Raw genomic sequence first — 19,292 nt, forward strand, 5'->3', positions numbered from 1 at the left:
TGCATGAATGAGTCAAAGCAAGGCTTTGGGCATGTTTTTTTATGAGAGTATAACATCATAACATGATAAAAAAACTCAAAAGTTGGCTTTACATGATATTGCCCCTTTAAGTTCAACAAAAGTTGTGTCTCATTTCAAAGGTTGCAGCCCACATAGACCATRGTCCACATAAGCCACACCCTATGTCCATGTAGTCTGCATAACTTGGCCTGTGTTTGTGTGAGCACACACTGCCCCCTTACATTTTGTTACATTTAATATCACATGCCTTCAGTTGGAASATGAACTCACACGACTGATGATGATGATGATGCATCTTTCAGGTCCAGTGTCCAGTTTTTGAATTTCTTTATAACATGACTTTCAGATCATATTCATCTGCTGTAGTTTTTTTTTTAAGGTTCAAGGCATCCTTTTTTTGTCCTTCACTTGTCTACTTGTCTCATTTTTAAGCACAAACTTAGCAACATGCTGTCATGACCAGGTGCAAAATCCAGACAAAAATGATGTAAAAAGAAACTGAAGGCCAAAAACCTGAAGAACTATTTTTCAAGACCACTTTAACAGATTACAATAAAGCCTGGCAGATGGACTGTGTGGGTGTCTCCAAGCACATCTGTTCAGTTAATGTGTTAAAATGTTTTAGCAAAAAAACAAGGGCCAGAGTAGAAAATAAGCTAAAAAGTGTTTTGATCCATGTAATAAATTATAGTCAGTCAAATAGCTGCTGCCAACATTGAGTTCTTTACAGTAACATTGTGACAATTCAGCTCATAGACAGATGTTTGAAAACTCATTATTTTATTGTCTTAATGATGTAGAGTGATAGAGCCTACACACCTACACACACATACGCTCACACATCATCACAACCAGAGGTGAATTAAGTGGATTTTATGAGAAAATGACGATGAAAAAAAATCATTTAAAAAATAATGACACCATTTGTGGGATTCGTGCAATACAGCAACATTTCCATAATGTGTTTCAAAAACACAACAATAAATATTATTCTGGCTAATGCTGCCCTTAATAATACATTTTCTGGTGCTTGTACACAGGTTCTTGTCTGTGACTTCAGGTTTTTGCTCATTCCTGAGAAAACTCAGGTCTGAATGGTGTTTTTGCAGTGGGTCAGTTCATGATTTATGCAAATGAATAATTTGTTAAAGTGATGTTTTTGCTGGACAAGATTTTCAGAAATTGTTTGAAAATGTCAAAGTATGTTTAAAAGTAAGTCCTTAACTGGTTTGACTTTAAAGTTGTACAAAATAAATAAATAAAATTGATGAAGCGTTAACTATGAGCAACTGAGGTGATTCATGTATGAAAACAAAATCGWTATTGAAATTGTCAGCTTCTTGCCAACATTTTACCTATGACATGTTAAAAATGTGACTTCGACTACTAATGGAAGAGGCAGTTAAAACAAGAAATCACACTGGCTGAAGTAAGTCTCCATTTTAAATCAATAAAGCATTAAGAAACTATCCAGACTGGTGGAATTTGGATGTGGTGCTGGTCAGTATTTCTTGCAGCCCCGTCTACATCTGTAAAATACAGACATTCATCATTATTTTACTTGGAGGCTTCGTATATGTAAGTGAGGTAATTAGTTGTCAGATATTTCCAGTTCACTGTTGTTCATTCAGTCTCGTTACACTTCACTTAAATGTTTGGATTTCTCTCCCCTGATGGATTTCTCATGTGCTCCAAAGCTGCACATGTGCAGTGTGTGGCTTCTTTTCTGCCTTTTAATGGTTATTTTATTCAGTTTTTTTTAGTTGTGTCTTGCTCTCTTTTTGCATAAATTTGATGTCACAAACAAAACATGAACATCAACTAATGCATAATTTGTAAACCCGATACACTGTAATTTGCTCAATTGTGTAATTTTAGGAGCACAATTATGTTTTCTTTAAAAAAAAGTACCGTAGTTAATTAGATTGAAGGTCGCTGCTGCGCTGTGAACTCAAATGAAATGGCAGATATGCCCCTTCAGATTTTAGGAGGAGGTAGGGTTACCAACATTTTTTTATATTCTCCTTTATAAAATCTTTATAATTTGACTTTCAAAATAAATAAATTTGAGCTTTGTAGCAAAGGTTGTAGTGTTCTGACTGTCCAAAAAAAAAAAAAAAAAAAATTAGGAAATTTGTATCTGGAAAAAAATAGGAGCACCTGCATAAGAATAATAATAAAAAAGAACAAAAGGGTAACAAAATATCATTGTCAATTTCACCGTATCTATTTATTTAATAGTTTTATGGTGATTCACAGGCACAAAAATTGGCAGCAGCAGATAGCTGTAACCCTGCTGCTGCCTTGTCGAATTTTAGCTAGAATTTCTGAATATTTCTGCCAAAATAACTGTGGTTTAAACTTGCTACCAATTTAAAAGTTTTTAAGATAAAATTTGCGAGGAACTGCTTGTAAATTTTTGATTGCAGTTATTAAAAGCAATGATATAATGATTCTTCCTAACCCTTTTACAGAATCCCACTACAAGTAGCAAATGACTTGAGATGCTCATTTAAATGGTGGGAATTAAATTCAACACAGTCGTAATAAATTATGTTTTGGTAAATTTGTCAGTTTTCCATCTCCTGTTTTTCTCATCAATCAACTGTCGTGTGTTGGCCAAAACGGTCAGTTTTAAATGGGAGAACGATTTGTTAAAGAGTGCTTCCGTCTCCTGCTTGTGCTTTTGATGGAGTCAAATGAGTTGTATGATAGACGATATTGACAAGCTTAAACGCCCTTATTGGATGAGAAGTGGCCCACTGGGTGCTGTCCCAGCGTTTTGAACAAACAGACCACCAGACAAAAAAAAAAAGGAAAAAAAAAACACACGCTCATTTAAAGCACTAGTTCTTTTTTGCTACCACAGCACTCTCGACAATTACTTTCCAGCTCTTTAAAGTGCACACACAAAAACTATCTTTATGACAGCAGCATTTCCACCAATCCTGTTCGCTGTTATTTTTTTTCCCCCTCCTGCTTTCCTTTACTTCCTTCACCCAGAGACCATTAAACTAGATCCTTTCTAAAGGGCTTTAAGGCCTCTCTTGGCTAGCCACTTCTCCAAAGCCATGTCATGACTCTTTTTATGTTTTTAAATCAAAGTCCATGAAAGGTTAGGAGGGAGAAGAAGAAAGCTAAAAAAAAWTGGAATGGRTTTTTGTGTTTGTGGGTTGAAGAAAAAAACTTAGTTACAAACCYATATGGGCTCTTTCACATACACACGGACACCCTCACGTGCATGAGCTTAACTTGATATGGTACACGCTCTTTTGGCCTGTTCTGCTCTGCTGGGATTATTCTTYGTTTCTCTTCTGTCTCCCTTCTCACCTGCTGAGATTTACTGTAGATGTTCAACCTGCTCCCTGTCTCCCTTTTCTTTCTCTGTCCTTTTTTCAAGTACAAGTGYGCACACTGACTCTGTGGGATACACACTCGTGCGTCACAAACACTGGTTGGAGTAGAAGTCTGTTGTGATATTTTTYTTCCCTCCCCTCGCACACAGTTTTGATTTTGGTGGTGTTCAGCCTTTTGATTTTGTTGGTAGTCAACCTGAAAATGTTTTCCCTGATGGTTTTTTGGCAGAGACCATGTTCGAGGAGCCTCTGGCCAGCTCACTTCACCTGCCAGCTGCTCAACTCAGGCCGGTCTTTTTATTTTCTCCAAGTTTCAGGCTTACAAACGCAACCCGGCTATCCTCTTGTATCCCCACTCGGCCCTGCAGATCAGATTCCATAAACATCAGTGTCTCTGAGAGGGAGCGCTGACTCACCTTTGGTTAATGTTTTCTGACTGCAGTAAGTGGTGATGGGAGAGGTTGGTGGGTCTAAACTTGAGGGTTCATCCACTCATTGATTGCTCTGAAAACCTATAATCTGTAGAAAGCTAGAAAACACAATGAACTTTCTCACAACTGGGTCCAGAATGAAAAATTGTTCAAAAGGTAAAAAAAGAGATTACAGGTAAAGGAGCTCCCAGATTTCTGTTTGTTCTGTTTTTATATTTATTTTGGCTAAATATACCAGGGGATGTTCCGATTACCGTGTTTCTATAACAAATACAGGTACTTTAGTATTTTACTTACCAATACTGAGTACCATTACAGAGTACTTCCAGTGTTAGAACTTAAACATTACACAATTTAAAAACACTATATTTWTTTAGAACAAGGTGACTCTCCTTCCATATAGACCAACAGCTCCCACATTAAACAGTGTCAGTACCAGTAACAGGGCACTTTTTACAAGTACGAGTACTTGTGTAAATGCTGGTATAAGTACCTGAGACACGACTAAAATATACTGTATTGATGGGCAGATATTAAAAAAAAAACATTAGATTAGAAAACAAGTTTTATTTTGACCATGTAGATACTCTTAAACTTTGTTTCAGTCAACTTTCAGGGGTAAGTACCTGAGACACGACTAAAGTATACTGTATTGATGGGCAGATATTAAAAAAAAAACATTAGATTAGAAAACAAGTTTTATTTTGACCATGTAGATACTCTTAAACTTTGTTTCAGTCAACTTTCATAATTTTTTATAACTTTGATTAGAACCTTAAAACTTTTTTTAAATTTATTCTGTGAAAGCCGCTGCCACATTATATTTTTCTCTCGCAAATGTGATCATCCTGAAGCTGTTTTACAAGCAAAACTGAGCTAAATTTTATGGGATCGTATTGGCCTTATTTGTTGATATGTACTCATCATTACATTCCACCAAGGTTCTGACTGAACCTGATGAAACACAAGGTAGCTTCTGTTTCCAGCGATTTAAGGATGGATTTTTCACGAGAAATTTTGCCTTTTTAATAAAAAAAAAATTCAGTTACTTGTTTTGGGATTGTTTGAATAAATTCAGTGACTTACACTCCGGCTCCAGTCAAAGTTTGTGCGGAGCAGGATGTCTGCGGCTAAAAGAGACAGCACACCTTTCGAAGGTAAAGACATCCAGTTAAAGGTTTTGAAAAATGTGGAAAGAACCATGTGGATTGGTACAAAGAACCTTTTAGTGTAAGGAACAGTAAGACAGGCGTGACTCATTCATTTGACTATGCTCTGTAGGATATAAACAGGAATATGAATAGAATATTCTATATGCAGCTTAAATACCCGACATAACTGGACTTTTGCCTGAATATAAATATTGTCGGTTAATCACTGTGGTTTTAAATGTAGCCATTTTCTGGAAAATGAGCACTTTGTTTTTGCAAGGTTTTATTAACAACGTACAATAAAGTGCCTTTTGAGATATTTTTAACCCTACGCTTCGTGAAAATAAATCCAATGTATGGAAAACATGAAGCTGAAATGTTTTCGTCCACACGATATAATGTAGTTTGAACTGATCTTTACAGTCTTCATCCTTTTCTTCCCTTTTCAATCGTCCCTCACAACTTATTCTGCTTCTTCACTTCGACTGGAAATACTTTACAGTCGCACTCCTTTATGAGCCATTTTGCACTTTGCAAGCACTTTGGCTTCTTACAGATAAGGTGAGAGACAAGGCTTAGAGCTTCATAGGAGGTGTTTTACCCTGATAAGCCATACTGTGACTTGGTGAAAGATAAATGGACACCTTGTTCTTTCTTTTTTGTGATTTCTCTCTTCCTCACCGTCTCCCAGGGTTTTTCATCTTCCTCTGCCTCGACTCGGTAACCTTTAAGGTAGTCTAGGAAGGGAGGGGGATGTGGGGCAGCAGTGCAAGAAGAAAGGGAAAATGAAGAATGAAACATTAGCGGGACAGACGTGTTCTTAAAGCCGCATGTAAACAGTGCATGAACAAATATAGGAAGAAAAAAGAAACTTATGGCTAGTTTGGTTGTTGATCTGGCTTTACAAGTCCACAAAGAAACATAATTTGSTACAAAGTTTTACCACACTTTATGTAGTTTTTCAAAACATTTCAGACTCGAATTTTTGTGCAAATTTACTTTTTGCGTTTTTGCTTCTTTCACCATTAAATAACAACTTTTGGAGATTTTAACAGAAAGTTTCCATCGTGATAAATAGACATGTCTTTCCTCTCTAGTGTTCTCTCATCATGAATCTTAGTTCAGACAGTTCTCCTGTCTCTTTGCTCTCTTTCCACTTATCTTTTTATTCCTTATCTGTGTTTTTTGACGACTTTATGTAGGCCCAGAAGAAGCCCCCAGTGAAGATAAACGATCTCTCACAAATTGTTGCGGCGTTGAGTGTAATGAAGGAGGTGAAGCTGCTATCAATGCCTGTATTGATAAATGCAGTGGAAGCCGGTGGAAATGTTCTGCTTCCTTATTGATCTCTGATCCATTATGAGCTGTTAGTCTACGGCCGGGTGAACGATGGAGAATGGCCCATCCATCATAAGTCAACGCCCACGCCGCTTGGCAAACACTTCTGGCTCCTTCTTTCTGTTATCCCTCTTCCTCCTCCTCTTCGTCTGTGATCCTCCCACTCGCTTTGTCGTTGAGTAAAACAAAAACACACGGTGGGAAAGATAAAGCATGCAGTTTAGCTTGAATCTGACAGTTCTGCTCTGCAAGCAAAAAAACACTCTTTATAAATATTCATTTGTTTGTTACCAAGGAAAAAAAGCACATTTAATTGTCTAATAAATCACAAAAAATGCAGATTAATATTTTTTTGCTGTTGCTATTATGCAGAAATTGTGGTTGACTTTCTCTCAAAAACTATTCCGTCACAATTTATAATTATTGTGTTTATGGGTTTGGCTGTTATTTGGATTTCTGCATTGTCACTTGCCCGTAAGCGAAATGTTTTAGCTTATTTTTGTTTTTCTGCAAATATCATGACATATTTTGCATTTTTATTCACAGGACCTTTAGTTCTTTTTATTTAAATTCTCATGATTTTTATTGCTCAGACTGCGAGTTAATGTTCGCTGAGAAACTTTACATTCTTCTTATTTTTTATTCATCAGGGACAATGTAGTAAAACGTTGTGAACATGCATCTGATATTCTGCACAAACAGGTAGCAGTTTGCAACTTTATTCCCTGACTTGACTTTTCCAGGATATACTAATTAAACAYGTACAGAACCACAACAAATTGAGCAACATAAAACTACAATATAATCTTCAATAAGATCCTAGAAAAAAAACACCTAATACATTCCACACAATCCAGACAAAGCCTTTTCAAGACMCCCCCCCCCCCCCAGTCACTGCCAGCCAAAAGACAAGGTTCAATCATCTGCTATGTTTGCAGGAATGAATATCTTAATAATGTGTTGCAAAGAAGTAGACAAAAGCAATCAGATTTATGGAAACAAGGCCAGAAGACGCAACTGAAAGAATAGAACTTGCTTTGCCCGTTTAAATCTTTAGCATTTACAGCAAATTAGATGCTGCAATTAGTTTAATTTGTCTTACTGAATGACATCAGTATGTAATGAGAAAAGAAAGGAGCACACACAATGGATYCTGCTACAGGCAAAACAATCACATTTCTTCATGAATCCAAAGTAAAATACGTATTTTTTGGATTTGTTTAAATCACAAATAAGTGAATACAATTCAGCAACAAGGCAAAATTCTGTAATATATGTTACACACTTTCGACTATTTGTGTGATTGTAGAAAAAAGAGGTGAATCTTGGTACAGATTTAGTTAATATGATCCCTAAGTCAAATAAATGCAGCAAAACTGATGTTTTAGGACAAAAGTCACTATTTCATTTGGAAAAAAAGAAAATTTTTTCCTTTGAAAAAAAAAAAACACATTAAGCACTTTGTTCTACTCCTTTTGTTTCCTTGTGTTTGATTCTGTTTGTTCTGTTGTGCAGGTGACGGATCAGTCTGTGCGGGCCGTATCAGAGCACTGTCCCGAGCTGCAGTTCGTCGGCTTCATGGGATGCCCCGTGACCTCGCAGGGCGTCATCCATCTGACTGCGGTAGGCATCGCACCAGTTCTTGATTTACATTCAAATCCCTCTTGAGTTATCAGTGAATCTAAACACCCCAAAGTGAAGATAAAGTGCTTCCTGTAGCTTAAGTTAAAAGACAKAATTCTTGCCTTAATTATTTGTTTTGGTAAATGTCAGCTGAAGTTCTTGCGTGACCACAGTTATTTTAGTCTAATCCTGTTACTGTAGGCCAGTCAACATGTTACTGCAGGTTATGCATCGTCTCCAGGGGGCATATTTGATTTTTTTTTTTTTTTTGGAAGGGGGAAATTTAGGAACTCGCTGCGTGTTTTTATCTCAAACTTAGTTTTCAAGTTATTTTGTGTTAACTTTTAAATCTCATGAAAGCCTAATGAGAGGAATCCTAATAATACGCTGCTGTTTTTGACTACACCCTGCTGTTTGGATATTACCATGTTAATGAGCTGTGCTCCGTGCTTAAAGCCGTTCCATGCCATGTACCGTAAACACGGGCACACATGCACTCATGGTGTGATTGCTTAAAGTGAATTCACCAGGAAGTACCTAACCTTGTTTTACCTTCTCATTTATTTCTTATTCCCAACATCAGGAACATTTAAAGTGTGTGCGTGTGTGTTGTGCCCACACCCATGTGTACTTGTGTAATACAATTCGATTTGTGTTTGATGCACTTGGGTGTACTCTTTAGTGTGCACACACCTCTGTGGACCTGCAAGCTCCCATTTCTCCTCAAACGCAATTACAGTTGTGTTAATAGGACTGAGGCACCCGATGCTGCGCTGCATTATTAGATTAAACAGCAGATTAATTTGTGCTCATAGTTTTGGCCCCCTATCATCTCTGCAGCCTCTGCTGACCTTGGCCATGGTTTTGTAGACAGACCGTAATGAAGCCAGCCAGTCATAACAGCATTAGCATTTGTGAAGGTGGACGCAAACACACGAACACACACACACACACTATCTATCACACTCATTATTATTTATGGCAATATTAACCTAGGTGAAGTTTTAGGAGTTCAGATGAACTAGTTCATAATTCCAGTCATTTCAGTTTTTTTTCTCTAAGAAAGAGGACTAAAATTAGAAAAAAAAACAGTACCATATGTTTTGGGTTTATCTCTCATTTTAAGTAAATTATTTAACTTCAGGTCTGTTAAAAAACACACACACATCAAATGAACTTTTTTTGACTTGACCCTTAAATTTGAAAAATATTTCAGTCAAAAGATTTTTTTTTCACTTTAACCCATGCAAAAACCTCCGCCYATATTACAAACTCTGCCAATCATGGTGCGGACATGCCCTGCCTACATCGAAGAACTTTGCTAATCATGTTTACGACAGACTCCGCCCACACAGCCAATAAACTCCCCCATGTACTGCAGAGACCCCAACTTGAGAATTTCACCTATCAAACAATGTAACATTATTTGTATTTATATCTGGGAACAGGTTCTTTAAGAGGACCCACTCYCTAGATCACACAAAATCTGTACCTTAAAAAATAAACAAAATCTTCCTTTACTGTCTTTAAAAAATTMTTTTAAAACTTGTTTTTGTATCCCAACTTCTCTTAGCAGCAGAACTGGATGTAGATAGTTTATTCTTCTTGAACATTCAGGCTTAAAAAGAAACTAATGATGGCTTAAAAAGACAGCAGCTGGCAGCTTCATTTGCTGAAAGAGTTAGAATTTCTGGAACTAGATAATAGATTTTTTTTGGAGAGATTAAAACCACTATTTTCTAAAATCTAAAGTAGCTTCAACATTTAACTGCTTAAAAAACAGATGATACTAAGTCTAAATTATTATATTGCTCATGTAAAAAGGTTCAAAGAGTCCTTTTACAAAAGTTTTACATTTCTATACTGCAATTTGCCTGAAATGACTAAATTATTTTCTGCAAATTGCCAATTTTATGCCTAATCCAGAATTTAACTGCTTCTATTTTTGCTGCCTAAATATTGATTTGTAGTTTTTGTTTTTAAATGCATTTTTTCACTATAGTTACAAGAATGTATGTGCCTTAAATTAGCTAAATAACTTATCTAAAGATGTTGACTCAAGTTCTTTTTCTTGCAGTCTAAATGAAAAGTTCTGCAATCCATTTCTTTATTTCTTGGATTCTTATAACTATTTTGTAAACTTTTTTTCTGTTTATCTGTTTACCTCTCTGTCTCCTCGTCCTCCTCCAACTCCCTCTTTTTCGATCTCTTTATAATCTCTGACAGCAATTATCTTGTTTAAGAGTTGATTCCTCCTCTCATTGATTCCCACTTGGTCTCATCAAGTGTCGATTTAAAATCATATTCTTGCTTTTAAAATCGTTGCATTTCTGATGACTCTACGGACCCGCCTGCAGTTCCAGGACTGCGGCGCTGCTCTCTTGTTCGATTATTACACACTCCCCTCCCGCTTCTTTTTCTTTTCCTAACTGAGCCCTGTCTATGATAATCTTACCGATCCACACATTTTCTACTTGCATAAGAGCAGAAAATAGTTAAAAATATCCACTACTTTTATTTACTTCTCTTATATAACTCTCTCATTTCGCTTTTTATTGACTTTCCTCAAATTAGGATATGAAGAAGTCTATTAGAATTGTATTTTTTTCTTAAATGAAAGGAGCTGATGTTAGAAATTGGCCACCAGTTGCGATATGTTTGATGCAGATGAGCTGTAGAGCTGTCATTTTTGTTCAGCTGATGGATTTGCAGTGTTATAGTCCTATAGGAGCTCACTTGTCCCTCTGTGTTGCACAACACAACTCAATATTTGCAGCTAAGCAATCTGATAAATCATCTAAGTAATGACTAAAAAGCAAAATGATCATTCTGCTGGCTCAGTGTGTGAAGCCRGCTAATTGAGAACAAGCCTTGTAACAGTTTCCTCACTGTTCCAAACTAAACACAACATGCAGCTTCCAGCGTCAGAACAAAAGCTGAGGATTTTTGTCAGAACATATGCTTTTTATGTGGTCTTGTGYGTAAGTGGGACAGGGATTTACTGTAAATTTTTATTTATGGGTGGTTTTTAGATGGAAGCTCTTTTTTTTTGCCCCTAAACTCTTGACATAAATAACAGTTTTATTGATGAGGCTTGTCACATCRTGGAGCTGCGTAATAGATACAGAACATCTTGAGAGGGAGGCCTTGTGGGTGTCCCAGAGCCTCCAGTGKTTTTTGGTGGTCGCCTCTCAGCACAAGAGAAATGGAAACCAGGGTCTACCACAGCAGGCAGCATCAGATGCAGGCCGTGCAAAGATGCCCCTGAGACGATCCAAAACCGTAACGGCAGAGTGTGAGATAAAGAAAGGCACAAGATGCACAGGACRCCATAACCAAATAGCTGGAACGGGAATGGGCAACTTAATTTTTTTRTTGACACATAGGGCCTCATGGCGTTGCACACTTACCCAAAAGTAATAAAACTYTCCTTTTTAAAAGTGTTTATATACATGTTTATTAAACCAACATACACTGCAGCAACTTAAAGGAGACCAATTATGGGTCCTAGAAATGTTTATGGTATGTCTGTGGGCTATCCAGACCATGTTCATTCAATTTAATGCACAAAATAATTCTCAGATAATAAAATTTCCTATTTTCTTGCTCTGCCTGCTCTGACTTCCATTCAGAACGAGCTGTTTATGTTAATGAGCTCTGTTGGTAACGCCCTCCAAAAAATCCGTTGACATTAACTCCGCCCTCCAAAGCCAGCATTTACGTTAGCATGGCTAATAATAGCAGAAGCTCCGTTGTACAACCATAGGAGACCCAGAGGCAGAGTCGTGGTCACAGCTTCTTTTTTTTTTCTCCCCCTCCTCTGCTCTGCGCTCACTCTGCATGCTGTTACCAGAGCAGGGAGCAGCAGCGGTCAAAATACCTCAGAAACTCGAACAAATAGGCTTTAACAAGGCTTTAATAAGTTAAACAATAGAGGTACATGAAAAWACATGTTCATAATGAATGAAAATAAATAATTAAATTGTGTCCATGCCAGTCTCGAACTTTGGTCTCCCGTTCTCTGGTCCAGCACTCTACTCATTGCCCTATTGGAGGCTTGTTGTGAAATGAGCTGTGTATTGCACAACAACAACCGTGACAGCTTTTTAGACTGAGGAGGTGGAGCTTCACCCGGGGGTTGCTAGGTAAGGGGCTGAACGCAGGTGGGTTCTCGTACGGCTTGTGACATCACAAAATGTAGGAAGTACAAAACTTGTCGTTAATATACATTAAAAATACATTTACTTACAGTAAATATGCCCCTGGGTGCATATTTTTGGTCCTAGGAATGTTTTTTAAGAAGTACATACCCWAAGTTGAGTAAAAAAGGCTTTAAAAAGTGAATTTTACATAATAGGTCCCCTTTAACATATTTCATGCTCAAATGCATGCATAAAAGTGGTACTCTTTTTATAAATATCAGTACAAAATCCAAACTTTAAGGACAGCTGTCCTACTAAAAGATGGAGATTATGTTTTACGTGTCCATCTTTAAAATAATGATTTTATTTAAGTTTACGACAATACAGTTATTTCTGTATATACATCTGCTTCTCTGGCAGTCTGTGTTGCTCTGCTTTGAAAAGATGAGGAACACCAGCAGAGTCATCATGCAACTATTTTAAGTGTTGCAACCTGTTTTTTGCCCTATATATATTTCCTCCTCCTGCTTTCTGTATTCATCTCTTTCACTCATGTGGTTTGTGAGTGTTTTTAGTCTTTCTTGCTCTCTCTCTCACACACACACGTACACACTCTCCCGCTCTGTCTTTCCATCTTCTTGTCAAGCTGCTCTTTTCTTCTGGTTGTGATTAAGCCCAAGGTCGCCTCTATCAGAGAGCCAGTGTTAGTGAGCGGCTCTTCGGTGCCAGAGAGCCTTCAGTCCTCCAGCTTTAGATGTCCCAGTGATGGCTTCTCCTTCGCTTGTCATGCCTACCCACAATGCCCCTCCTCGAGCATCCAGCCTATCGCTGCCCTTAGACACTTTGGGCCTCAGTCAGGCTTTTTTATGTGTGTGAAAGTTCCCACCCTTGGGAGAAAGGCCAGAGACATAACAAATGGAGAGACTGTTGAAGCATGTGTCAGAGATGAAAAGAGGTATATTTGGAGGCTGTAATAGCTACGTGTTGTCTCTCTGATGTGCAGAACTTGGATGTTTCTGGTCTTAATTTGGGGCCGTGTAGATTAATTCAGCCGTGCTGCTCCAGTGGTTTTGTTGTTCTTCTTGAGGGGAAAAAAATGGGACCTTTGGTAAATGCTCTGTGAATTTGACAGAATTGGACCGTGGGCAATACCTTATTCTCTCCTTGTGTGTTTATGAGCAAATAAAACAGTCTGGTTCATGACAGGGAGAATGTTTAATTTCATAATCAAAATCACATGCTTTATCTGTCCTCGGTGTAGCACATTGTGTACTTTAGAACAKCACATTTTGGATTCAAATTAGGCTCCGAATCACTGAAAAGAATGGAAAACCAGGAATGAATCACTTTTGATATTTTCTGCTTTTTGTTGCCATGAACATGTCAGCGAAAGTAATAAAACATGAAAGGTTAAGAAGCCTTTTTATTATTTTTTTTCTTACCACTGTCACCTTCACACCGTTCACTCCACTGCTTCCACCCCACGCTGGGAGAGTGGTGTCTGGCTTTGCTGCAGTCTGCTGGTCCCTTATCTCCACCTCCTGACTGGAGCAGAAAAAAAAATACATAATCACAGTGCCCTGTGTCAAACTGATAACCCCCCCCCCAACACAAACTAAGAAGAATGCATGTGCGTCTTATCCTATGTACTGACGTGTGTGTGGCTGTATACATGTGTGTTGTGTCTCTGAGGTGGTAGAGGGGATAAAGGGCAGCGGATGGGGATTTGAAGGAAGAAAGGTAATGGGGTTGTGGGGGTCGCACAATGAGCCCAAATTGTAATAATAATTTTCTTGACTGCTGTATAGAGAAGATTGGGGGATTTATGAATATAATGAGCAGAACAGAGCCTAAGGATGATGTGTGTCTCATGCAAGAGTAATTGAAGAATAATTCATTTGGCTGTGAGACTTTTAACCCAGAGACAGACAGAGGCGGAGAGGTTTTCTGACCTCTGGAGGGAGGGATATCATGTCTCATTACCGGCCCCAACTATTGTCACTGTGCTGTGACTGTCATCCAGCGCTGTCACAGYGCTTTCTACATTCCTGTACGGACATTTGGCTCAGTGCACCGTAAAAGGAACCGACTCCTTCCATCTCCTTGAGCCTTTTCTCACCACTGAGTTTGTTATCAAGACCGGCACATGCTGGATTAGTGACTGAAAGAGAACATAAAAGGGGGGGATGAAAAGGTGGGGGGGGGGACTAAGAAGTAGACGGTAGATGAGCACAGAAAAGATGAAGAGGAGTTGACCACTCATGCACAACACACACAAACAGGGATCAGCGCACTGCTCCTTGACTGATCTTTACAATTTATTTGCAACATCAGATCTATAGTCTTTTAGTTTTCAGACACCGTTCTTATTTAAAATATTCATATAATTTGGTCTGCTCAGGGTTTTTTTTTGGTCTTTGTGCATCTGGCTGGAAGGGGGCGTACAGGATTAAGGCTTGCCAAGACTGGATTGTCTTGACACACCTTCCTCCTGTCTGGCATGTTCCAGTTTTTTTCGGGGTTAGGGTTGGTTTATGCATGAGTGCACACTGGTGCTCTCCTGGTCTCACCTCTGCCATTCGTCCCTCCTCCTTGCCCCTGCCCCCATCCCGTCTGACACTGTCCTCCAACACATACAGACAACCGAGAAGACGCCTCAAAGACACTTTGTGACTTTGGCTTCTTGCTGAGGACTTTGAATGCACTTCAAAGCAACTGACTGAAATTTTCTCTGGCTGCTTTTCAACCTCTTAGATCGGTTTTCTGCTGATCTTTCTTGATCTTTATCTAAAAGCAGGATAGTTTTACTTAAAGTCTTTCTTCTGTTTAGGAATCGCATTTGGAAGCATGGGCCTTTTCTGTCTATCCTATCGTAAAAAGCAATTTTGTTCCCGACCAAACTCACGTATTGAATGTCGAACTGGAAGTGGGTATAATTTTACCTCTGCAATAAAACAAGCACCTCATATTTTCCAAATCCAAAATGTTGGTTATTTCGCTTTTAAACAATGCTTGTTCTGTTCCTGCTTTTTATGATGCCACGTAGCTCCTCGTGAGGTGGAGACGTTGACGCTGATGGACAGCTACAGCCATGAACTCGTGTTATTTTGCACCGCCGCTCGAAGCCATGACATCATATCCTCCGCACGAGGTCTACAAGGCGGCCGCTTCCTGCTTGGCGTTGAGTAAATTTATATAGTAATATCAGAGGTAGTTATTGCAGGGCGCACGCAGGAACCGTCACTGTGTAATAAATAAACCTTTCTGCGTAAATATTAGAGACTAGTTTGTGCCTGGCTGAAGGATGACATGTCTTCCTAACAAACAGCTTTGCTTTTTATTCCCCCTCATTTTGAGTAGCGGTCTTGATCTGACCTCTGACTCCATCCCTTGTTTGTCCCGTTTGAGAGACATTTTTAATTAAAGCATCGAACATCTGAACGGCTCGGAGCTCAGAGGGCTCGTCTCCATGTGTGAACTGAATTAAGCAACCGCTTTTATGAACATTTGTGTCGCCGCACTTTTATCTCTGATGAAAACCGTTTTTGTTCAGCCCGTGTCAGATGTGAAGTGTTTGCCTTTTCTTATCTGTAACGTGTTTGTCCCTCACATTGAACAGATGAGATGAAATGATACCGGAATCAGAGTTATTTTGTTCGTTAAGATTCACATTCAGGATTATATGAAGTCTTTTTGTAAGTTAATTTTATTCTTTCGCCTTTTTTAAGGTAAATCTGAGCTTTAAACATAGTAAAAACTGTATTGGAATGGATTATTTAATTTAAGTTGAATGTTATTCAATAAAAAAAAATTCATTTCTTCCAAACAGGCCCATGCTTATTGTTCAGATATTTTGTGAAATGAAAGTTGAACTTTAACAATGTAAAACACCTTTAATTTATGTACGATAGCTTTGGTAAAAATGATAAAAACCCAAAAAACAGATTAAGCATGTGCTGAACATAAATCTACCCGTTTACGTGCATATTTTAAATGTCTTACACTTTGTAGTTATTTAAAAATTATTCATTTTATTACAGTCGTTGGACAAATTTTAAGTGCCTCAAAGTTTGTTTAAAATGCATAAATGTATTAAAGATATCAAAAAAGCAAACAAAAAAGTAATGAAATTAGTAAAAGTTTAAATGTTATTTTCTTTACATTGTATTTCACAGTTGAAGAAAAAAATTTCAACACAATAAATAAATTGACATCTTTTAGACTTGCTGTTTTTATGCCTGTGAAAACAATAATCATGAAATCGAAGTTCTCGTTATTTTCTGTGCTGTGTGTGTGTGTGTGTGTGTGTGTGTGTGTGTGCGTGTGTGTGTGTGTGTGTGTGAGGAGTAGATGACACACTCGCCTAAGAGCAGCTGGATTTTGCAAGTTTCACTGGTTTTATGAACGGCTTGAATAATGACCCGGGTGAAGCTGCCAACTCAGTGGAGATGAGACATACTCTGCCTGGTTACAGATTTCAGCCAACGAGACAAAAAAACAACACTGAAATCCTCTCGTTTCACTTACTTTTTCACCCTGACTTTCTTTCTTCTCCCTGGTTCTGTTTCTTCACCTGATTTCTCTTATTTTTTCTTACTTTCCCCCTCTTTTTGACCATTTAACATTTTTATTTCTCATTATGTTACCTCTTGTTTATTGTTGTAAAAATGCCACACTATTAGGAAAAAAAGTAAATATAATTACATGCACGACAACCAAAACTGCCACTTTTGCCTGTCACATTTAGGAAGCGTGACTAATTACTGCTATTTGTGACTTTTTTTTCACTTCAGGATTTTTTCCCCCCCTTCCGTTTTACAGACGTCTGTTAAATTGGGGAATTTATTTTCCTGCAGCGGTTTTTCACAGATGGATACACAAAGTTAGAGCCGTGACTGCGCCTCTCCCCCTTTTTCATGTAGACATCTGCTAAATTTTGGGGGATTTTTTTCTTCTTTATTTTTTTCCTCCAACCTAGCTACACACTCAGCCAATCCAAACTCTCACTGCTTGGCCTGATTTCTCATTGGTTACCCACATCAATGAAGCACTCTTCATTGGCTGTAGTAGTTTTTCTCTTTTCTCTTTTAGCAGAGATAAGCAGTTTTAAAGATTTGGAGAACAAATACTACGTTTGATGTGGAGGTTTTGAAATTTCACTCCAGGGATATTAATCCTAAATATTAAATGGACAAATAGACGTATGTGTGCGACAGTGATTTTTGTGGAAATTTTTTTAAGGATGTGCGACTTCACGTCAAAGTATTGCAAAACCCTTTGCTTTTAAACCTAAAGTTGTCCAAACCCTTAAGCCCAAAATAAGTGGAACTTGCTATTTGATCTTTAAAGGTGGTGAGCTCGTTTTATGAAAGAGTGTAAACTTATTTATGCCCCAACAAAATAAGCAATAGGAGTGTACTCACACATCCACACTTAGAGATGCACTCTTTGGTCGGCCTTCTTTTAAATAAATAATTTAGCACTTCGATCCGACCACAGGGGCACATGACAGTTAGCCTGTGTGTTTTTGTGCACATACATTACCAGCTGCTTATTTCAGCAAACATCTGTGTTGATAACGTCTAAGAATTTTTTTTCTTCTTTTGTTGTTTAGTACGTCAGATTTAGCAGTTCTTGATCCATCTTTTTTACACACACTTTTATGTGTGTTTAATTTTTATTGCTTCATATCTTCAGAGTAGTTTAGTACGTGTTGCAAAACAAAAAATATCTATTTCATGTTTATTTTATGCCTAAGGAGACTTTTATAACAGGAGGTTTGAGTTCAACTTTCTCTGAGGAGAAACAAACAAGCCACAGGCTTTGTGAGAACAGAGACGGTTTTGAAAGCTTTTTTTTTTTTTCATATTATTACCTTCGGTGCCTTGCAGCACCTTACACACTTATCATGTTTGTTTGCAGCCTGTGTGTTTTGAACCTTAGTGGGGGCTGGGGAAGAGTGTTTACATGTGTGCTTACTTCACACGGTGAGTTGTGGTCCTCGTCCTTTCCCCCCATGTGTCCTCACGCTGGTCCGTATATGTCACGCCTATGGAGCCAACAACAGGGCTCAGTGATCTTAACACCGACTCTAAGCTTGTTTTCTCTTTAGCCTCGGACATGACATTTACCTTTTATGCCTCCCTGGCGGCTGGCTTGAATATCACACCTCTCTTATCTCGCCTCCCTCGTGCGAGCGTGCTTGTGTGTGTTGTGCACCTTTTCCTTGAATAGTTATGAGTATGTATCAGAGTGTTCACCTCTTCTGTCTGCCGAGGAGCCGTCGTTGCGCGGGAATGCTTGTCGAACAGTGTGGGTTTCTGTCAGATTTTGACTTGAGGATTAATCTGAACCCCCTCTTTCAAGATATTCAGATCGGGAAAGGGGGGGATTATTGGAAGTCAAAGAGATGAAAGGAGGAAAGAAAAGCGAACGCTGTTACTTTCTCATAACCYTTCACAACAGGGAGGCCAATGCAGGGTGGTAAAGAAAAACTGCAATTTTGTAGAATTTATCGGGTCTGGTTTTATGCTGCACTTCCACTGTTTTCAGAACGTGTTTATTCAGCACACAGGGAAACATCAAAACCCTCCATGTAAAGCAGCACGCTTGATACAATAAATCCTGTTAAAATGTCTTTGCTGCATATTAGTGAAATAACTGAACATAAAGAGGAACACAGCTTTATATTTGGTTTGCTAATTCTGCACAAGTTTATGTTAGTGTGACTTGTTGAAATTTTTTTTGTAAATGTTGGTATGTGTCGGTTCTTTTAGCTGCAGAACCTGACTGTCCTGGATCTGCGGCACATTTCTGAGCTGAACAACGAGACGGTGATGGAGGTGGTGAGAAAATGCCGSAAACTCAGCTCCCTCAACCTCTGTCTCAACTGGAGCATCAACGAYCGGTAAGTGAAGTTCATTTGTTAAGCTAACTGCTGCTTTGGTACCACATTGTTGGGGACTGACTAAACACTGAACATCTGCTCGAATTAGAAGACGACAAAAAGGAAAAAAAAATGCAAAGAGAGTAGGCATTTAAAAAAAACAGCAAAGTTTGCAACAAGGCTGTGCATCAGAGCAGGTTTTATAACAGTTCTTCTATGTTCTAATAGAAATTTATGGCCTCAAAGAGGCAAATCAAGTGCTGAAGTGTGAGTTTCATAAAAATTTATTTCCAAGAATTTTCACAAGATTTTCAGAAAACGTAATAAAATATGGAATGTAATCC

General features: G+C 38.3%; 1 protein-coding gene and 1 long non-coding RNA gene across 2 annotated transcripts in view; one reads left to right on the forward strand and one right to left on the reverse strand.

The window, feature by feature from the left end:
- The window catches only part of fbxl17 (F-box and leucine-rich repeat protein 17), a gene marked incomplete in the record, with an annotated part of 237,289 nt that overhangs the window by 70,547 nt on the left and 147,450 nt on the right, over positions 1 to 19,292 (forward strand). The window contains 2 exon segments of the mRNA XM_014002660.1: positions 7,813 to 7,920; positions 18,839 to 18,966. Coding sequence (XP_013858114.1) covers positions 7,813 to 7,920; positions 18,839 to 18,966 — 236 coding nt within the window.
- The window catches only part of LOC106513705 (uncharacterized), a 10,542-nt gene continuing 4,461 nt past the window's right edge, over positions 13,212 to 19,292 (reverse strand). The window contains exons 2-3 of the long non-coding RNA XR_001309821.1: positions 13,505 to 13,607; positions 13,212 to 13,377 (exon numbers count right to left, since the gene is read on the reverse strand). This is a non-coding gene — a long non-coding RNA (uncharacterized LOC106513705). The remainder of the gene's footprint in view (positions 13,378 to 13,504; positions 13,608 to 19,292) is intronic.

Source organism: Austrofundulus limnaeus, unplaced genomic scaffold, assembly GCF_001266775.1.
Source record: "Austrofundulus limnaeus strain Quisiro unplaced genomic scaffold, Austrofundulus_limnaeus-1.0 Scaffold14, whole genome shotgun sequence".
NCBI classification, from domain to species: Eukaryota; Metazoa; Chordata; class Actinopteri; order Cyprinodontiformes; family Rivulidae; genus Austrofundulus; species Austrofundulus limnaeus.